General features: G+C 45.1%; 1 protein-coding gene across 1 annotated transcript in view; it reads right to left on the reverse strand.

The window, feature by feature from the left end:
* LOC128972644 (vascular endothelial growth factor receptor kdr-like) overlaps window positions 1–21,612 on the reverse strand; it is a 149,848-nt gene that overhangs the window by 75,073 nt on the left and 53,163 nt on the right. The window contains exons 4-8 of the mRNA XM_054388721.1: window positions 13,966–14,093; window positions 7,848–7,998; window positions 6,036–6,172; window positions 2,811–2,970; window positions 1,788–1,905 (exon numbers count right to left, since the gene is read on the reverse strand). Of these exons, the coding sequence (XP_054244696.1) occupies window positions 1,788–1,905; window positions 2,811–2,970; window positions 6,036–6,172; window positions 7,848–7,998; window positions 13,966–14,093 (694 nt within the window). The remainder of the gene's footprint in view (window positions 1–1,787; window positions 1,906–2,810; window positions 2,971–6,035; window positions 6,173–7,847; window positions 7,999–13,965; window positions 14,094–21,612) is intronic.

Here is a 21,612-nt window from a genome sequence, read left to right on the forward strand (position 1 = left end):
CTGAGGACAAAACCTTGGCTGAGAAAAGGGGGATGGTCTCCACTTCAAATCACCAAGATATTTCCATCTAAGTAGCAGCAACAATTAAAAATATCTCCTAGCAGTACTGATTCCACCCATCTGACTGAACACTAGAGAACTTCTTGTTAACAAAACGCAGGAACTCCATCCCTGACCAGTACCTTGTGCTGACCCGAGCTGCCCTGAGCAGCACTTGGCTGGCCAAGGAGAAGCGCAGTGTGCAGGTGCTACCTCAGCTGGAAAGCTGCCCATGGGAAAAGGACCTAGGGGTATTGGTCTGACAATGGCTGAATACGAACCAGTGTGTGTCCAGGTGGCCAAGAAGGTCACCAGCATCTTGGCTTGGATCAGCAATAGCATGATGAGCAGGACCAGGGCAGGGATTGTGCCCTTGTGCTGGGCACTGGTGAGGACACACTTCCAATCCTAGGTTCAGAAGAAGGATGTTGAGAGGCTAGAGCGGGTCCAGAGAAGGGCAACAAAGCTGATGAAAGGATTGTAGAACAAGTCTTCTCAGGAGCAGCTGAGGGAACTGTGGTTGTGTAGCCTGGAGAAAAGGAGGCTGAGGGTAAACCTCATTGCTCTCTACAACTACCTGAAAGGAGGCTTGAACCAGGTGGGGATCAGTCTCTTCTCCTAAGGAACAACTGACAGAACAAGAGGAAATGGCCTCAAGGTGTGCCAGGGGAGATTTAGGTTGGACACTGGGAGAAGTTCCTTCCCTGAAAAGGTAGTCAAGGCCTGGAATCCCTATTCCTAGATGGATTTCAAAACCGTGTAGATGTGGTGCTGAGGGACATGCTTTAGTGGTGACCTGACAGCGCTGGGTTAACAGTTGGACTCCATGATCTTAAGTGTCTCTTCCAACCGAAACAATTCTTTGATTCCGTTTCTCTGCCAGCACAGGCAAAGCCATGGCAGCTGTTGTACACAGTTTCATACAGTTAAAGATGTACAAGAGATTGAATGGAGTTGTTAAAGACCCCCTGCAGAATCAAGTAGAGAAAATGTAGCAAGAGAGAGAACAAGTGATGAAAGGGTAGAGAGAGAAATAAATGTCTCCTGGAGTTGATGACATGTTGTCCCTCCTATTAAGTTGATCCATCACAGTCCTGGTGGAGACTTCAGTTTGCTTAGGAGTATTCACTGCACTGTCTGCAAGGATGTGACATTAGTACAGGGTTGGAGAAAATTATTGAAAAGCTATGAAGGGAAACAATTTCTCATGTTGAGAATATGTCCTGCAGCTTTCTGTTCTGCACTGCCTCCTTGCAGACTGATCACCAGTACTGCTGGCTAACTGGTAACTCTTCCCCAGTTGCATTTTGCTTCAATCTTCCAAACAGCTCTTTGTCCAGGGTACAGGAAAGTCCTGTTTTTCCTGCAGGGACCTTTTCTGAGTGACTAGGGGAGAAAAGCATGGGAAAGAGGTATGGCTTGCCCAGCTTCACAGTGCATGTCAGCACAGAGAGGAGTCACATCTCTTTAGCTGTGCTGTGGGACCACACCTATGAGCATTCCCAGCTCTCCTCTTTTAACCATGTGGTAAGGAACAGGGAAAAATCTATTCTAGCCCCCCAAAAGGTCATAGAATCATAAAATCATAGAATGCACTTGGGAGCTTTAAAGGTCATCTAGTCCAACACCCTGAAGTAAGCAGGGACGTCTGCAATGAGAGTAGGCTGCTCAGAGCTTCATGAAGTCTGAACTAGAATGTCTCCAGGTCATCACATATTCCTGAGTTTGCTCATGATGATGGTACTCACCAGGTGACACTTGGACGAGGAAAGGCATCCACCTTTGCAGCTAGTTTCAGTGACTTGTGGCCTGATGTAATCTCATAGTAAGGCCCTTTCTTGTGTGAAACCATAAGGAAAGGTTTGTCTGGAAAGAGAAAGGAACAGGGGGACGAGTAATGGCAGATCTGCCACGGTACACTGCTCACAGCTCTGAATTGCCTTCTGTTCACCCTGGAGTTTTTGCAGTACAGATCTGCAGAAGCTGCAGAGAACCAAATGGAATGACCACCTGTTACCCAGTCACGCTCAGGAAGGGCTATCACCAGATGAAGGGCTTGACATGTAAAGCAGAGAATGTGCATCTACATTGCCCCTGGAGCAGTGTGTAAAGACTTCTGGAGTATCTCTTGGCCATGTGAATGCCAGATTCTCCAGCATCAGCAACCACACTTGATGCCAGCTTTCTCCAAACAGTTCACAGATTGCATTGGGTTGGAAGAGACCTCCAAAGGACATCTTGTCCAACCCCCCTGCAGTGAGCAGGGACATCTCTAACTAGATCAGGCTGCCCAGTACCACATGAAGTCTGATATTGAATATCACCAGGGATGGGGTCTCAGCCACATTCCTGGACAACCTGCTCCAGTATTTTACCACCTTCATAGTGAAGGATTTCCTCTTTATGTCTAACACAAATCTGCCCTGCTCCAGTTTCAAACCACTGCCCCTTGTCCTGTCACCACAACCCCTCTAAGCAGTCCCTCTCCAGCCTTCCTGTTGGTCTCCTTCAGACCTACAGTTATAAGCTCTAAATGTAGTTGTAAGGTCTCCATCCCTCCATACCCTCAGGTATGTTTCAGTCTTGAAGTCTTTAAAGCTTCTTTGGGTGCTGACTCTCATGGATTGCTTAGGGATTTTATAGGTGATGAATGGTTGCTTTAATTAGTTGGCACAATGTCATCTGCATGTCAACAAAGTGAATAAGATGGAATTCATCTTTAGGCTGAACAGTCTGGTTCTTGGTTGTTGTGGTTTAGCAGCAGAACTTACCATACACTGTCACTGTGACGTTGGCCTCCAACCTTGTTACATTGAACGTTTTGCATACGTACAGGCCTCCATCTTGCATGGTGACATTTTCAATTGTCAGGCTACTGCCAACCTTATACACCATGCCACTCTGGTCTATTGTTCTTCTAGGATATGGGTGCTGGAAGTTAGGAAAAAAAAAGGGTCAAAAACCAGCATAAAATGGGTTATGGTGTTCATCCGTTCCCAGTCTGCCAGGAAGGAAAAGCAGTGATTTGTACCAAAAGTATCAGACCTCCCCATTGCTGAAATAGATAATATAAAATAAGCTCCTTTGGTAAGTGGTGGAGAGACCACAGAATCATAGAATCAGTCAGGGTTGGAAGGGACCCCAAAGATCAGCCAGTTCCAACCCCCCTGCCATGGGCAGGGACACCTCACACTAGATCAGGCTGGCCAGAGCCTCATCCAGCCTGGCCTTAAACACCTCCAGGGATGGAGCCTCAGTCACCTCCCTGGACAACCCATTCCAGGCTCTCACCACTCTCATGGGGAAGAACTTCTTCCTCATGTCCAGCCTGAATCTCCCCACTTCCAGCTTCATTCCATTCCCCCTAGTCCTGTCACTATCTGACTTCCTAAAAAGTCCCTCCCCAGCTTTCTTCCAGGCCCCCTTCAGATACTGGAAGGCCACAATAAGGTCACCTCAGAGCCTTCTTTTCTCCAGACTGAAAGCCCCAACTCTTTCAGTCTGTCCTCATAGGAGAGGTGCTCCAGCCCTCTGCTCATCCTGGTGGCCCTTCTCTGCACATCTTCCAGCATGTCCAGATCCCTCTTGTAATAGGGGCTCCAGAACTGGATGCAGTACTCCAGGTGGGGTCTCACCAGAGCAGAGCAGAGTGGGAGAATCACTTCCCTGTCTGCCCAACCTGTATTTGTGCTTGGGATTGCCTCGACCCAGATGCAGGACCTTGCCCTTGGTCTTGTTGAACCTCATGAGGTTGGCTTGTGCCCACCTCTCCAGCCTGTCCAGGTCCCTCTGGATGGATCCCTTCCCTCCAGCCTGTCTGCTGCACCACACAGCTTGGTGTCATCAGCAAACTTGCTGAGGGTGCACTCAATGCCACTGTCCATGTCACTGACAAAGATGTTGAACAAGACTGGTCCCAGGACTGATCCCTGAGGGACTCTGCTTGTCACTGGCCTCCACTGGGACATGGAGCCATTGACAGCCACTCTTTGGCTGTCAATTCTGTATCCATCTTGTGGTCCACCCATCAAACCCATGTGTCACCAGTTTGGAGACCAGGATGTGCTGTGGGACAGTGTCAAAGGCTTTGCTCAGGTCCAGGTAAATGACATCAGTTGCTCACCCCTCATCTATTAAGGTTGTGACCTGTTCATAGAAGGCCACCAGGTTTGTCAGGCAGGATTTGCCCTTGGTGAAGCCCTGCTGACTGTACCCAATCACCTCTTCACTATTCTTCTGTCTCAGTAGTGCCTCCAGGAGGATCTGCTCCATGATCTTACCAGGCACAGAGGTGAGACTGACTGGCCTGTAGTTCCCTGGTTCTTCCTTCTTACCCTTTTTGAAAATGGGAGTAATGTTTCCCCTTTTCCAGTCAGTGGGGACTTCCCCAGACTGCCAGGACTTTTGGAATATAATAGAGAGGGGTTTAGCAACCTCATCTGCCAGTTCTCTCAGCACCCCTGGGTGTATCCTGTAGGTGTATCCCTAAAGGTGTTCAAGAAATGTGTGGACAAGGCACCATGGGACATGGTTCAATGGCTGTGGTGGTTTTGGGTTGACGGTTGGACTTCATGATCTTAAAAGTCTTTTCCAACCTTAATGATTCTATGACTCTTTGATTCTATAAAAGGCAGTGCACCAAAAAGAGCTCTCGTGTGAGGTTTTTTTTCATTTTTCAAGTCTAGTAAGAGAGACAAAGGGAGTGGAACCTTGGTGGTTCTCTGCTGAACTCTGGGCAGGCAGGTAAATGAGGGGATGCATCACAGATCAGCCCAGGGAGCTCAGGTCAAAGCTGCTGTGGGCATCTGTAGGGTCAGAGTTGTGCTTTGGAATTTTTCTTGAGGTTTTTTAGGGTTTTTTTTTGGTCACAGTCAGTATTTTTCTGTCTTTAAAACCTCCTACTTTCTAAAAGAAACATATTATGACAGAAATATAATATATTATGACAGCCAAGTGCCAATGCAAATTTCTGAAGAACTTTAGAAAGCATTATTGCTTCTGATGGGATATTTGGTCCCAGAGATTTGGCCAAGAAATTTTACATTTATAATGTTAGAAAGCTAAGGAGGGTTCATAGGAAAAAAAAAACACCAAACAAAACCAACCAAAAACCCCAAACCAAAATGAAACAAAACAACACGAAACCAAACCAATCCAAACAAAACTTTCTACCATCTTATGGGGTTCAAGAAAGAAAATTCAGGAACATCAGATTGCTTGCACTTCTCTACATTCTGTGTTATTTTTTTCTGTAGATTTTTTTACCAAAACAAAATCCTGACATTCTTTCAGTGTCTTTTCAGCGTCATCCATTTTAGGAATCACATTTTATACTTTTCCAAGAGGCTTAAAGGCTTCTTGGAAGTGTATATTTGCTGAACTAACAAGATTTAAAAAAAAAAAAAAAAAAGCAAGCAATAATTTTTATTCCAAGCATCAAACAGAGCCATGAGTAATAGCTCAGATAAATTGATCTGGAAAATACCCCTTCTGCCCTTGGATTTTCCTAAGGAGAACATCAAAGCAAATGATCAGTACCTTACATGCTCCTTGTCCTGTCTCTGGGAACCACTGAGAAGAACCTGGCCCCATCCTCTTGCCCCCCACCCTTTATCTCTTGCTGAGCATTGCTCAGATCCCCTCTGGGGCTGCTCTTCTCCAGGCTCAACAGCCCCAGGGCTCTCAGCCTTTCTTCCTCACACAGATGCTCCAGGCTCCTAACTCTCTTCATGGCCCTCTGCTGGACTCTCTCCACTAGTTCCCTCTCTCTCTTGAACTGGGAACCCCAGCCCTGCAGTTTAATTTGCAGATTCAGGATGTCCAGATGAGTTTTAGATTCACCCAAATAAGAAATGCAATCAATTGTAGGCTTACAAATGGTTGATTGTTTTTCAGAAGGAGTAGTAGTTCTGGTTTACTCAGCCCTGTGGACAGATCTTTCTTTTGGGGAGGGGGAGGCTGCATGAAATTAGAATATTTAATTTTCATCAACTCACCCTCCCATTGGGACATGTCCAGATGAGCTCAATGCGCCCATTGATGAAGGTTTCTGCTCTGCATTCCAGATAGAGAGTTTCTCCAACCAGCAGTTTTTTGGGAGTTGCTTTCAGAGCCAGGTTCTGTACTCTGCCCTCTAAAATGAAAGAAAAAAAAAAAAAAGGCAAAATTAGAACTATACAGCACTCTTGATATCAGTCACTCTTAAGATGGAATCCATAGTCCAATTGCATCTCTGTCATCCTCTCCTGTCATAGTTTCCAGAACACCTCACCTTCTGCCATTTCTGTGGAAACTTGGAAATGCCCACACAACAGAAACATTAGGTTGGCTGTGTAAATGCCTGAACATCACACATGCCATGTTTAGGTCCACAGCCACTCTCAGCAAGTTTTCAGGAGTGACATCCTTTTGAGGGCCTCAACCTTTATCTGTAAGAGAATAATTTCTACATAACATGAATGCTTCTACCCTCTGATGGCCAGCTACATTCCCCTCTGACAACAACAGAATCCCAGAATCTCATCATGGTGGAGGTTGGAAGGAACCTCTGGAGGTCATCTAGTCCAGCCTCCCACCAGAGCAGGTTCACCTAGAGCAGGTTGCACAAGACTGTGTTCAGGCAGGTTTTGAATAGCTCCAGAGACAGAGACTCCACCACCTCTCTGGGCAGCCCTGCTCTTCACCCTCAAGGTAAAGAGGTTTTTCCTCATGTTTAGATGGAATTTTCTATCTTCAAGTTTGTGCCTATTATCCCTTGTTCTGTCACTGGGCAACACTGAAAAAAGACTGGTCCCATCCTTCTGACACCCACCCTCGAAGTATTTATAATTATTGAGAAGATTCCCTCCTCAGTCTGCACTTCTCTGGACTAAAAAGCCTCAAGTTTCTCAGTCTTCCCTTTCTGATAGACATCCCCAGATCTTGATCTTATATATTTATTGATGCCTTAACTCCATCAACTCTGAAACATGACTACATCACGTTGATGGTCCTCCATACTCATGTCTGACTGCTGCCCAGTAAAACACTGCTGTGTCCAACAATGAAGAAAAAGAGAGGGAGAGAGATTTACAGGACTTTGATGTGGCTGCCACACAAATTTCCAAGGCTGTTGTTTAAATTGTATAGGAGGATGCTATGAGCTAATGGGAATGAAGTCACAATAAACTCTCTGCTGTCAAAAATATAATATATGAGGAGAGAAAGAACATACATTGGAAACAAAGGAAAAATAAATTCTAATTGCCTTCACATAAATCCTCAGCCCTCAAAAATGTAATGTTTAGTTGCTTCAAATTCAGATTTCAATCCCAAGCTGAAGCTCAGCTGCAAATACCAGGGAAGGGTTTAGTAAATCACCAAAAGAACTATATAAACTCCCAAAGATTTGAATTAGCCATTTAATTAGATTTTTACAGCATGGTCTTGTATGTTTAATGACCCAGAGGCAAAAAGAAAGCTACTGTTCGGTTTATCCTAACCCTGTAGTCGCTTTAATGTAAATAAAGCTCAATCCAAGCAAACAAAGCCTTGGTGGGGTTTGACTAAAATACTTCTTCCTTTTTGTGCCACCTCAACACTTGGTCATTTGTCAAGCCCAGGAGTGGATCAAGTCCAAGTTCTATTGAGCAGGGAACAAAAAGAGGGAAGAATAAGTTTGCTTTTAGCATTCCAGCTTGGACTTGTTACAGATCCATACCAATTAGATGTATGCAACCTAACTGAGACCAACCAAGAAATAATACCCAGGGGCTCAGCTGTGCATCAGAAACAATCTGGTCACTCATCAGCACGTGGTGGTCACTCACCCAGTCTCTGAGCTAGGTAATAGGAGGTGAACACAGTTCCATTGACGTTGGCGGTGCATGTGAGTACTCCAGAGTAAACAAAGGCATGAGAGGGGATGACAAATCCTCTTCTCGGGTCCCACTTGAAGTTCATCTCTACTGAATAAGGGTACTGAAAGAGAGCAGATGGATACAAGGCTTGTGAGACATTCCCTTTCCCCTCAGACCAACAGAGGCAACCAGCCAAGGCTATTCTGCTTGAGAAGCAGGGGAGATATCTGACCTTTCAGAGTGGTTGGTGGTCTCATTCCACACATATCTTAAGCAACATCAACATAATTAAATAGAAAAACCCTCCCTGAGGTATGACTGTCTTTGAAATCCAAAACTTGGACATCATAACTGGAGCTTTTCATTCTGTAGCCCAAATCCTCTCAGATCTTAGGCAAGATACCATGCTACCCATTGTAGGTCCCATTTCCCTCATCTCTTTACTGGAAATCATTCTGCCCATTTGATATTAATTTTGTAGTGTAATCTTTTTGAATGTGTTTAGGAACAATATTTCCTGCTCCTATGTGTAGCTGCCACACTTACTCACAGACACACCATTTTACAAGGGCTTGTTGCGATAGGATGAGAGGGAATGGATTGAAACTTGAGGAGGGGGCATTTAGACTGGAGATTAGGAAGAAATTCTTGACAATGAGGGTGGTGAGACACTGGAACATGTTGCCCAAGGAGATTGTGGTTGCCCTCTCCCTGGAGTTGTTCAGGGGCAGGTTGGATGGAGCAACCTGGTCCGGTGGAAGGTGTGGTGGTGGGTTTGGAACTAGATGGTCTTTAAGGTCCCATTCAAGACAAACCATTTTCTGATTCTATGATTCCTGGGATCTCACAGTACTTTAAAAACATGTGTGAAGTTAGAACTTCAAAAATCAGAATGATTCATGTCACTACCTTGCCTAATGGTAGTCATCTCTAAGCTATGGTCTGTAGTTAGTCCTCAGGCTCTCTGTATCACAAAAAGGGATGAGACACCATCAAAGCAGCTTATTGATTTCTACCAGGCACTGAAGCAACCTGCATGACTTCAGATAGTAAATCACAGCATGGCAGAATGAAGGGGACTTAGTGACATGGACAGCTGTAATCCTAAATTCATAAATACTTGTAATGTTCTGAGATTCCTGATGCGTGGAAAATAAACTAGAGGAAAAATTCCTCTCATAAGGATGAACTCTCTGTACACCCTTGGACAGAAGGTCAGGCACTTCAGCTTTGTTGGGGGGAATAATTAGCTGTTTGTTATTATTATTACCACATCCTCTATTTGCTAGAGAAAATGCAATTTATTTTCCAATAATTTTGAAAACCCTTGGTTGTAATGTAGAAAACAAATACATGGTGTTATGTGCAGACTGTAAAGAGCAGAGCCCTGAACTTCATCCACTTCAGCCTGCTTGCAGCCAGGTGGCAGGAACCACAGGATGCAGAAACCATAGGATGCAGGTCTGGCTGTTTCAGCAGGACACATGAAGGCTCTTTAGGACTGAGGATGCACTGAAGGAGTGCTGGTGGACAAAAAGTTCACCATGAGCCAGCAATATGTCCTTGTGGCCAAGAAGACTGAGGGCCAAATGAACTTCATGAAGTGTGTGACCAGCAGGTCAAGGGAGGTTCCCCTTCCACTCTGCCCTAATGAGGCCACAGCCGGAGTAGTGGGTCCAGTTCTGGGCCCTCCAGTTCAAGAGAGACAGAGAACTCCTGGGGAGAGTCCAGGGGAAGCTCTGAAGATGCTGAAGGGCCTGGAGCATCACTGTGAGGAGGAAAGGCTGAGAGCCCTGGGGCTGTTGAGCCTGGAGAAGAGCAGCCCCAGAGGGGATCTGATCAATGCTCAGCAAGAGCTAAAGGGTGAGGGGCAAGAGGGTAGGGCCAGACTCTTCTCAGTGGTGTCCAGTGACAGGACAAGGGGCAAGGGGAACAACCTGGAACCCTGAATGTGCCATCTGAGAATGAAGAGAAACTTATTTGGTGTGAGGGTGGTGGAATCCAGGAGCAGGCTGACCAGAGAGGTTGTGGAGTGTCCTTCTCTAGAGAGGTTCCAAACCCACCTGGACACTGTGATCCTGGGCAATCTGCTTTGGCTGCTGCTGCTTTAGCAGAGCAGTTTGGGCTAGGTGGTCCCCAAAGGTCCCTTCCAACCTCACCATGCTGGGATCCCGTGTATTCTGTGCAATGTTTTCCTTTTCAGAATGACCTTGCTTTAACTTTTGAAGCCACCCAAGGGAAGAGCCACACTAGTGACCGCAAGTGGGAATTTCCCAGTGGTGTAATGGTTTTGCTCTTCTTCTTGTTGTTATATAGGATCCAGTTTATTTTTCTGTCTCCAGACAAACATTAGTCTTGTATGGCAGTGTGGATTACACAAAGTTCAGTTTAAATAATACTCCTGCTCTGAAGAAATTTCAGCTCCAGGCTTTGAGAGCTGGGTCTTATACCTCTCCCATGAATACACAATTGTTTGCATTGGTTTCCAGTCGCTTGTTATTCCATTTTCAGCCTAGACCAAAGACAAAGGAATGATGGCTGCGGGGCTATGACTGGTGATGTTGCTTTGGGGAAGGAAGCATGGCAGGACAGTTTTTTCCTTTTGGAGCACCAGCTCTCTTCTTACAGTAGTAGGAAATATGGACTTCATGTAAATGCTCTCAAATGTAATCCAGCTGTGGTGTCTCTGTTCAGAACCACCAGGAAAATTCAGGAATATTATAGAGGATGCTCAGAGAGCTGAGGCTTAATCATAGAATCACAGAATCATAGAATAGTTTGGGTGGGAAAGGACCTTTAAAGGTTATCTAGTCCAACCACTCTGTAGTCAGCAGGGATATCTGCAGCTAGAGCAGGTTGCTCTAGGTTAATCATGCCAGCAAGTGTGCTCAGGTGGCCAAGAAGGCCAATGGCTTCCTGGCTTGTATCAGGAATAGTGTATCAGGCAGGTCTAGGGATGTGATTGTCCCCCTCTACTTGGCATTGGTGAGGCCACACCTCAAATACTGGAGTCAATTTTGGTCCCGCTACTACTAGAGGGACATTGAGGTGCTAGAATGTGTCCAAAGAGCAGCAACTAAGCTGGTGAAGTGCCTTGAACACAAATCTGATGAGGAACGGGTGAGGGAACTGGGGTCATTTAGTCTTCAGAAGAGGAGGCTGAGGGGAGACCTTCTGGCTCTCTACAGCTCCCTGAAAGGAGATTGGAGTGAGGTGGGGGTCATTTTCTTCTCACATACAAGTCACAAGACAAGAGGAAATAGCCTCAAGTTGTGCCAAGGGAGGATCAGGTTGGATATTAGGTGAAGTGTCTTCACCAAAAGAGTTCTCAGGCTGCCCAGGGAGGTGGTGAAGTCACTGTCTCTGGAGGGATATAAACGATGTGTGGGTGTGGTTCTGAGGGATGCGGTTTAGTGGCAGTGGACTTGATGATCACAAAAGTCTCTTCCAACCTCAGCAGTTCTATGATTTTATGCTTTAACACCCATCTGGCAAATGCAGATGGAACCAGACAGTAACCAGACACATCTGACAAGATGTGCTTTTTTCTTTCCTTTTTTTTTTTCCCCCCAGAATTAAAATCATGTTAAGCAAAATTCAAGTTTTGAATTGTGTGTTTTAGCCTGGGTTTATTAATTACAAAGATACCCTTTAGAGTTAGCTGGCATCTGTTTAGTATTAGCAAGAGGTATCTTTCTCCATACATATTTAATGGCCAGAGAGTGCCATGATTTTAAAGTATAATGGTAACTTAAGGAACTTAATTTACAGTGGAAAAAAAAAAGTACATTTTCTACAAGAATAATAAAATGTGATAAAGCTGAACTTCAGGGTTTGGCAGCTCTGCTCCCTGATGGCTAGGGGAAGGGGAAAGAAAAAATAACCCTCCTCAGGAGGCCCTTTTCAACACCACACACGTATTAAATGTCTTCATAAAATATTCAAAAATATATATTTAAACAATCAAGCAAAGAGCGTCAGCGCCGCTGGAAGGAAGTCACAGTGGCTTTCCTCCCTTTGAAGTTCGTTGTCTATCGAAGATTAAATTTGGAAGAGGAGGATGTTCTAAATTTGTCTGATGGCCTCATTCACCTCTCCTCCCCGTCCTTACCTCCACCCCTCTCCCACTCCGCTTCCTCTTTGCATGGGAAGCCGCCACCTTGGCTCCACACTGTCCTATGAAATTCCCAGACTGGGCAGAACAAGTGGAGACTTTCCATGGCTAGAACTTGGGGCTGGTAGCCAAGACACACCTCCCAGAGCGTGTCCTCCTGAGTGATGATGCCTCTTCATCTCCTGGCCTCAGGACGGTTACTTTGAGGAGCAGTGCTCAACATCCTCATCCCTGCCCTGCAGTCCCCCTTGAAGGGGAGAAAGCTTTCTGAAGAGCATTTTCTTTGCAATTCAAATGGGAGATTTCAGTGGAGATTTTATTCCAGCAGCAGCTGGTAGCAAGGTGAAGGACTTCATTTTGTGTTTGAAGAAATTACCAGGAGAAGATTTAGCTGGCAAGCAGGGGAGAAGCAGGGCTGCCTATAAATAAGGGGAATAAATGTGGAGGTCTCCTTGGTCGAGGTTCCAAGGCCATATTTAAGCTCATGTGACTGTGGCTGAAGTCAGCAGCAGGACTCCAGCAATGAATTTGGTTGAAGGAGGCTAAAATAAGATGGGGATGTTTCATTTTTATAGCCAAGGGGTAGAAGGTGATAACACTCATCCCAGCTAAAGTGATAAGCTGCAACTGGAGAGGGGCCTTTTTTCCCCACCTTTTAATCCCTCCTGACATAAATAGAGATCTGCTAAAGCAATAAGGCCAGTGGTGACCTTCTGCACGTTTACTGGAAACTTGCCATTGGACTCAGCGGAGCTGGAGCACCATCTCAGGCCACTGTGATTTCTTGTGCTGTCTCCCAGGAGAATGAGACATTTAACAACTAAGAGGACTAAGTGGTAAGAGGAGCAGAGTTCCTCAAACCACTTTACTTCCCTGAAAGGAGGGTGGAGACAGGTAGGGGTTGGTCTCTTGTCCCAAGCAACAAATGATAGCACAAGAGAAACAATCTCAAATTGTGCCAGGGGAGATTGGATATTAAGGAAATTTTTCTCCCTGAAAGGGTTGTCAAGGCCTGGCCTAGGCTGCCAAAGGTAGTGGTGGAGTCTCCATCTCTGGAGGGGTTTCAAAGCCATGGAGATGTGGTGCCAAGGGACCTGGCAATGCTTGGTTAGTGGTTGGACCTGATGACCTTAAAGGTCTCTTCCAACCAAAACAATTCTGTGATTGTATGACTCTATCCAGCATAACAAACTCATCTCTCAGTTTGTCCAGAAGAGTCTGTGGAAAAGGGGCAGAGCTAAGAGATGATCTCTCATTCATGTTAGGACAGCTCTAGCATTCAGCCTAGCAGGAGAATGGAGAGGCACAAAACCTATTAGGTGCAAGGCAGGATTGGAGCCAGGAGACCTGTGTCCTGTTCCTCACTCCATGACAGGCTTCTCTACTGAGCAATTCTAAAGCCCTTTAAATGAGTGCCTAGATCGCCCTTGATTGAGGAAGCCTCAGACCTTGAATTTCCATTTTTTATTAGACAAAATAGCCTTGGCCTCCACAGACCACTCTGTAACCTTGACATTCAGATAGAGCTGTGGCTGAAGGGATGGATGCTGTAGCCTTTTATTTCCAAGGCTGAAACTTGGTTTAAATTTACAAAATCAAGCAAAAATGGGCAGCTCTTCCGAGGCGGTTCAAGGTATAAAAGAAACTTTCGTGAGGATAGCAAATAGCAAGGCTTTATTCAAGGAATTTGGAAGCAAAATAGAGCCTTGTCATCTGTCTTTGACAATTTATGGAGGAACATCAAGCCACAAGATGAGAAAAATATCTGATAAACTCCAGCTAATCCTCAAACCACCCTTGTCCACAGTTCAATGGTACTGCATTGCAGGAGCAGGACTGTGCTTCTCCATTTTCAGCATCTTTGCTGTTTCTTTTCTGACACTTACCTGGTTTCATACATTTCCTTTTGCATTTTTACTCATTCTGCTGGCAGCCCAGACCTCTTAGCTGATTGTCTCAGGAACAGCCACTTACCTGGCTGAGCTTAGGTCTGATATCTGGTGAGGTAACTCGGCAAGGGACAACAACTGTTTTCTTAGCATCTAAAATGTAGATTATTTCAGGATGTTCCGGGTGAATCTCCACAAATGGATGTCTGTAGTCTGCAGGGAAAAGAACAATGATTTCAAAATCACTCCTTTTCTGGCCAATGACCATAAGGCCACAGTCTGAGGTGCTAACTGCCCATACACAGCTCACTGTAGCATGTAAAGAGACATCAGTCACATTTTAGAATCATAGAATTGTCTCAGTTGGAAAAGACCTCTAAGATCACCAAGTCCAACCTTTAACCTAAACCCACCATGGCCATTAAACCATGTCCCCAAGTGCCATGTCCACACGTTTTTTGAACACCTCCAGGGATGGTGACTCCACCACTTCCCTGTGCAGCATGTTCCAATCCCTGACCACCCTTGCAGGAAAGAAACTGTTCCTAATATTTAACCTCCTGGTACAATTTCAGGTCATTTTCACTCCTTCTATCACCTGATACTAGGAGGAAGAGACCAACCCCCATCTCACTCCAACCTCCTTTCAGGCAGTTGTAGAGAGCGATGAGGTCTCTCCTCAGCATTCTCTTTTCAAGACTAAACAACCCCAGTTCTCTCAGCCACTCCTCCTAAGACTTGTTCTTGCTTGTCTGCAAATGCCACTGTCATCTAAGGATTATTGCCAAATGATCAAGAATTGGACTGGCCCATTTCTAAGCCTATTTTCTCAGTCTTCAGTGTAATCTTGCAAAAACTCCTTTTCTTATCCATTCTCCATCTGTAGAAATGGAGTTAATAAATCAGCTCCATGGATCCTCATGGTGCTGAAGCTGATTCTTTCCCCAGTGCTCTGAATTTCTCTTGTAGCATTCCTGAATTTCTTCAGCAGGGAAGTGTTACAGTAGGTTTACAGCAGTTCATGTAAATCTACTGGAAGAAAAAAAGCTTCTTTCTGTAAATGAGAATCTCTAGAGTACTGAAGAAAGCATATAAAAGGGGGATGTAGGCTCATGATATTCAAAGCTAGGTAAAAATAATCTGTTTAACCTAACAGTGAAGAAAATTGGTCACACTTTGGGGGATTTTCTACAGATCTAGCACAATGAATCAGACTAAATATACATATACAATAGCAATAAATAGAAACTTGAGGTAGTTCAAGTTAATAAAGCTGCCGAGTTTCATTCACTGATTCTTCTTTCTACAAATACCTTAAGGTCATCAGAAAATTCAAATTATGATTGTGAAACCCTAAAACCTTAGAGATTTTTCTAGAAAGCATTCTTTGGCTTCATATTCTTAGAATCATAGAATCATTAAGATTGGAAAAGACTTTTAAGATCAAGTCCAAACTTCTACCCAGTACCTCCATGACCACTAGACCATGTCCTGAAGTGCCACATCTACTCATTCTTTGAACATCTCCTGGGATGGGGACTCCACCACCTCCCTGGGCAGCCTGTTCCAGTGCCTGACCACTCTTGCAGTCCCTGGACAGGGACTAACCTGGATGTGGAGCTCCAGAGTGCTCCATGAAGCACTGTCACAGCAGTGCCAGCACCTTCCCAGTCCTATGGCCCCTCTGTTTAGTTTGTGTTGGATCAAGTTTTGGCTGAAAATACGGAGACATTCAATTGAAAAGTCTTTCTGTCAGTGTTTTTAGAGGGAATCTCAGAACAGCCCTGTTTGTTTAAAAAGTAACCTGAACAAAAGAAGGCAGCTAAGCAACAGTCAAATAATCCTAAAACATCAGAAAATATTGATTTATGAAATGACTGAAATATCTTAGCTGAAACAGAATAATACTTCTCAAAAATAGTTCCTGTTTAGGGGGAATAAAATAATTATTTAACCCGATTCTTTTCCATCATCTCTCCCTGCCTCCAAAACTGACTTCTACCAAATTTCCAGCTTCACAACAGGCCTAATAATAATCTCCTTTTTTTTTTTTCAGCAGTAAATAAGACACCAAAAGAGGAAATAGGAATTCACAGGGTTATGTAACCAAAGCCATATTTCACTCCTAATTGATTTTTAATAGCAGCCTGCACCTGAATTGCCATATGTCTTGCCAGTAGCTAGAATTACACTATCCCAGATCAGAAGCTCCAAGCTGAACTGGCAGCCAAAATATATAAATCTAACTTTCTCCTACCAGCATTTGAAATCTAATAGTGTTTTAAATCACTGTGCAATTAGCTACAGTAAAAAGCAGCTTCTGGCTGATAAAGATTGGGTTGGGGAAGGAGAAGATGGTTTGAGCTGCACTTGATTGTTGATCTCTAGTGCATGTCGGGTCTGATGGGAATCATTCTCACTCTGCTTTTGAAAAAAAAAAAAAGGGAAAAAGGGTTTATGTTTTATTGGACCTTCTCTTTCCTACAGTAAGGGAGGTTTCCTAGAGCCTGGTGCAGTAAGGAGATGGCTGTAATTTGGGCTATCTCAGTGATTTAGCAGTTTGTAGCCTTAGACCAAAGAAAGTTCTCTGTCTACCAAGGGTCTCTTTTGCTCCCTATTTCATTCTGTAATATTGGAGCTCTTGTGGTGGTCAGCAGGTCCATGGAGGGGATTCTGCCCCTCTGCACCTCTCTGCTGAGACCCCACCTGCAGTTCTGGAGCCAGCTCTGGAGTCCTCAGCACAGAAGGGACCTATTGGAGCAGGGCCAGAGGAGGCCACAGCAATGATGGGAGGGCTGGAAGCCCTCTGCTGTGAAGCCAGGCAAAGAGAGTTGGGGTTGTTCAACCTGGAGAAGAGAAGGCTCCAGGAAGACCTTCTGGTGACCTTTCAGGACTTAAAGGGGGTCTACAAGAAAGCTGGGGACAGATTTTTGAGCAGGGGCTGTTGTGACAGGACAAGGAGTGATGGTTTGAACCAAAAGAGGGAAATTTAGACTAGAGAGAAAGAAGACATTTTTGACACTGAGAATGGTGAGACCCTGACTAGGATTGAAAAGAAAAGCAGCTGCAGGTGAAGATCACTAAATAACCCTTGGTATGCCAGGGAGGCTTATTTTTTTCTGCCTAACTCTGAAACTCATTGTGAAAGAAAAAGTAGTATCATGAAGCAGAGCAGCAGCCAGAAGAAATGAGCAAACCCCCTGTGTACCCTGCATCCTGCTTCTGCTTCACTCCAGCTCCTTTAATATCCCAAGTAAGCAGGAGCAAGCCAACCCCCACTGAAACTGGGAAGGAGAATTCCATGCAAGAGGGCTTTCCAGGCAGCTGGACTGTTCACTTAGCAGATAAGGAAATATCAAGTGGCTCAGCTTTGGATCCTAACAAAATGACAAAGAATAAATAGTGAATAGGGAACTAATCAACTGTCAGCTGATACCTCTGGTATGGTTTGTACAGACAAAAAACCCTCAATCCTTCATGAAATTCCTAAGCAGTTCAGACTGACTGTGGCATGGAGAAATGATCTGCTGGACATCAGGAGTGTCACTGCCAGCTTTACAAACACATTCACCACCTTAAGTTAATCAGCAATCGGTTAGCTCCTTGTAAACGAGTCTCCCAGAGACAGAACTTCTTGAAACAAAAAGGACAGGGTCACTCTTCTTGAAAGATGATAACCTCAGCCTCAGGGAAGATCTGAAATTCCAGATGGAGTAAATCAGTGGCACTCAACTGTTGCGACTTGGAGAGCTGAGGCATGGGAAATGCAGGTGTTGTCCTCTCTGTGGTTACCAGCACTGAACTCTGAGGGGAAAAATCCTCAGCAAAGAAACACTTGAGGAAAATAGAGAATTTCCTTGGAGCTTGGACATTTGTTCATCCTGAGGTGGAAAGGTAATATCACAGAATCCCAACATGGTGGGGGTTGGAAGGGATCATCCAGTCCAATGCCAAGTTCACCCAGAGCAGGTTGCCCAGGATCACAATGTCCAGGTGAGTTTGGAATCTCTCCAGAGAAGGAGACTCCACAACCTCTCTGGGCAGCCTGCTCCAGGGGTCCAGCACCTTCACAGCAAAGAATTTTCTTCTCATTTTAAGATGGAACCTCCTGGGTTCCAAGTTTGTGCCCATTACCCCTTGCCCTGTCACTGGGCACCACTGAAGAGTCTGACCCTATCCCCTTCCAACCCCCCCTCACCCCTGCTTTAGCTCTTGCTGAGCATGGATCAGATCCCCTCTGGGGCTGCTCTTCTGCAGGCTCAACAGCCCCAGGGCTCTCATTTCCACCTCACAGAGATGCTCCAGGCCCCTCAGTGTCTTTCTAGTCTCCAGTGGACTCTGGTGGTTCTCTGTATCTCTTGAACCGAGGAGCCCAGAACTGGACCTGAAACTCCAAATATGACCTCACTACGACACTATGAATCTTATCCATAAAGAACCACCTATCAATTCCCATAGGATAATTAACCAGAATAATTTGCTAGGGGCTTCTAAGTTCATTAATATGTGAAGAAGTTGATAATTTTCAGGCTGTAAGTTCTTGGGCATTAGAAGAAACTTCTTCACTGAAATGGTTCTCAAACACAGAAGCAGGCTACCTAGTGAGGTGGTTAAATCTCTGCCCCGAAGGTGTTTAAAGACATAGAGATGTGGTGCTGAGGGACATGGTTTAGCACTGGATTTTGGTAGAAGCAGATAGTGGTTGGACATGATGATCACAAAGGTCTTTTTCGACTGAAATGATTATGTGACTCTGTGAAACACAAGAACCATAGCACATTAGGGACTTATCAGCCACAGCAGCAGCTCCAAGGCAAGGGTAAGGTCCCTTCCCTTTGGTCTCAGACTGGCTGTCTGGCTCTGCAGGTCAGTGGAAGTTTGCAGGAAGCTGTACCAGACCGGGGTGTTACTGTTTACCCAGCACAGCTCAGGAGGGAACACAAACAGCAGAGCAAAGGAAGCAGAGGCAGCAGGATGGTGCAGGGGAAGGGGGTCTGAGCTCCAGCCACAGCCACAGAGCCAGGAGAAAGATCAAGCATGCCGCACACAAAAGCCACTCAAAGGTCAAGTGCTTACAAGAGCATTGTTACCTTCAGGCAGTGAAGCCCTTCGTGTTTAAATCCTCCCTCTGTCTAGGAGGAGATTAATTGCTGCTTGAGATGACCGTGGGGAGGGTCCCTCTTACTCAGAGGTGTAATAGGAATTGTCTGGAGTACATGCAAGGCTCTTCAAGTCTCTGCAGTGACAGCATGTGGGCACAGATCATAGAACCATAGAATGCATTGGGTTGGAAGGGACCCTCGAAGGTCATCTTGTCCAACCCTCCTGCAGTGAGCTGGGGCATCTTGAACTAGATGGACCCCATGGCTCCAGGAATGGGGCCTCCACCACATCTCTGGGCAAGCTGTTACAGTGTTTTGCTACCCTTACTGTGAAGAGCTTTGGTAGGGGACCTCTTCACCTCTTAGTCACATCTGTTCTTTGGCTTGGTGTTAGTGTAAGTGTCCAGTTCTGGGCTCAACATTTCAAGAAGGACAGGGAACTGCTTGAGAGAGAGTACAGCAAAGGACTACAGAGATGCTTAGAGGACTAGAACATCTCTCTTGTGAAGAGAGGCTGAGGGACTTGGAGCTTTTTAGCCTAGATGAGACTGAGGGGGGATCTTCTCAGTGCTTATAAATACTTCAAGGGTGGGTGTCAGGAGGATGGGGACAGTCTTTTTTTCAGGACATAAACTTGAACATAGGAAGTTCCATCTAACATGAAGAGGAACTTCTATACTTTGAGGTTGGTAGAGCACTAGAACAGGCTGTCCAGATAGGTGGTAGAGTCTCTATAACTGGGAGTCATTCCAAACCTACCTGGATGCCATCCTGGTGAACTTGTTCTGGCAGGGGGACTGGACTTCATGATCTCCAGAGCTCCCTTCCAACCCCTGTCATTCTGTGATTCTGTGACTCTGACTATCTACCAGGACGTGGTGGTCTGTTATTACTTCATGCTCTCTTGTCATTTGAATCCTGCTCTCCAGGGCACTCACAGCACATCCTGCCAGATAAGGAAGCTGAGGGACCTGAAAGCCCTCAGCATTGCACCTCAGGAACTCAGCATGTTGTAGACTCAAGCTCTCTCCTACTGCTTTTGACTTTTCAGCATTGTTTCACCTTCCTGTGAGTTCAAAACCACCTCCTGAGACATGCACATGGGATTTTGTGCAGGTTTTTGGGTGTTTTTCATCTCTGTTCATGTTTCATACCCAGTGATGGCAATTTGTCACATGATGTTTGTATCATATCTAAAGCTGTGGACAGAACATCAACTCTCCCTTCAGATACTATCCATCAGCACACAGACATGATAAGCACTAAGTGGCCTTTGAGGACAGGCATCCATGGCTCTTCATGTCTATGAATTCTCATTTTGCTCCTCACTTTGTTCCTGCTAAAGATAATCCTCTCACCCTCACTGTTTATTTTCTTCATTCAGTCTCATACCTTAGCTAGGAAGCCTGGACAGAGTTCCACAGGTTCTTAAGGTAATCTTTTGACATAACCCCCCCAAAGTTTGCCTTCACCTATGTGCAAAATGCTGAGAGGAGGTTTATAATCTGTTATTTGCATGAATATAATCATTAGCAGCAGAAAAGGACTTGCAGGTGCTGATTTGCAACCATTTGAATATGAGCCATCAGTGTTCTCAGGTGGCCAAGAAGACCAACAGCACCCTGATCTGCATCAAAAATAGTGTGGCCAGCAAGAGTAGGAAAGTGATTGTGCTCCAGTACTGGGCATTGGTGACACCACACCTTGAATAGTGGCTTCAGCTTTTGTCCCCTCACTCCAAGAAGGACATTGAGGTGCTGGAGCATGTTCAGAGAAGAGCAACAAAGCTGGTGAAGGGTCTGGAGTGCAAGTCTTATAAGGGCCACCTGAGGGAACTGGGGTTTTCAGTCTGGAGAGAGGAGGCTGTGGGGAGACCTCATGGCTCTCTACAGCTCCATGAAAGGATGTTGGATTGAGGTAGTGTGAGGAGATAGAGCAAGAGCAAATGATCTGAAATTGTGCCAAGGGAGGTTTAGGTTGAATATTAGGAAAAATCTCTTCAGTGTGAAAGTGGTCTGGCTGCCCAGGGAAGCAGTGGAGTCACCATCCCTGGAGATGTTCGAGAGCTGTGTGGGCAAGGCACTTTGAGGCATGGCTTAGTGGCCATGGTGGTCTTAGTTTGATGATTGGACTTGATGATGTTAGAGGTCTTTTCCAATAAAAACAGTTCTATGGTTGTATGACTCTGTAAGTGACACTTTGGCCAGTGTATTTTGGAAAGCTGTACAAGGTCTAGTCTGCTGTATTCCTCCTGGTAATCCATCAAAGCTGCTTCTAGGTACAGGGGTAACTTTTCTAAAGTTGTTTTAAAATGAATCTTTCAAAATAAAGGACTTCTTAGTTTGGCAGGGTAATGAAAAGTATTGGTGGTGGAATGTTTAGATGAAGCAGAAAACAGAATATTTTATCTGTAGGCAAAACAAAAGTGACTGCAAAAGCCCCAGAAGCCATTCTGAGTCAACATGAAGCATTCTGCTTTGGTCAAATGAAATGCATTCTTCCCCTGGAGATTTCTGTTAGAAACACAGGAATATTTGCAGAGAAAAATATTACCTTAAAAAGTGTTACTTCCAAACCTTGTGGAAGTAAAGTGCTTCTCACTGCCAAGTAAATGAAAGTCAACATGGAAA

Source organism: Indicator indicator, chromosome 17 (assembly GCF_027791375.1).
Source record: "Indicator indicator isolate 239-I01 chromosome 17, UM_Iind_1.1, whole genome shotgun sequence".
In the NCBI taxonomy this organism is placed as follows: domain Eukaryota; kingdom Metazoa; phylum Chordata; class Aves; order Piciformes; family Indicatoridae; genus Indicator; species Indicator indicator.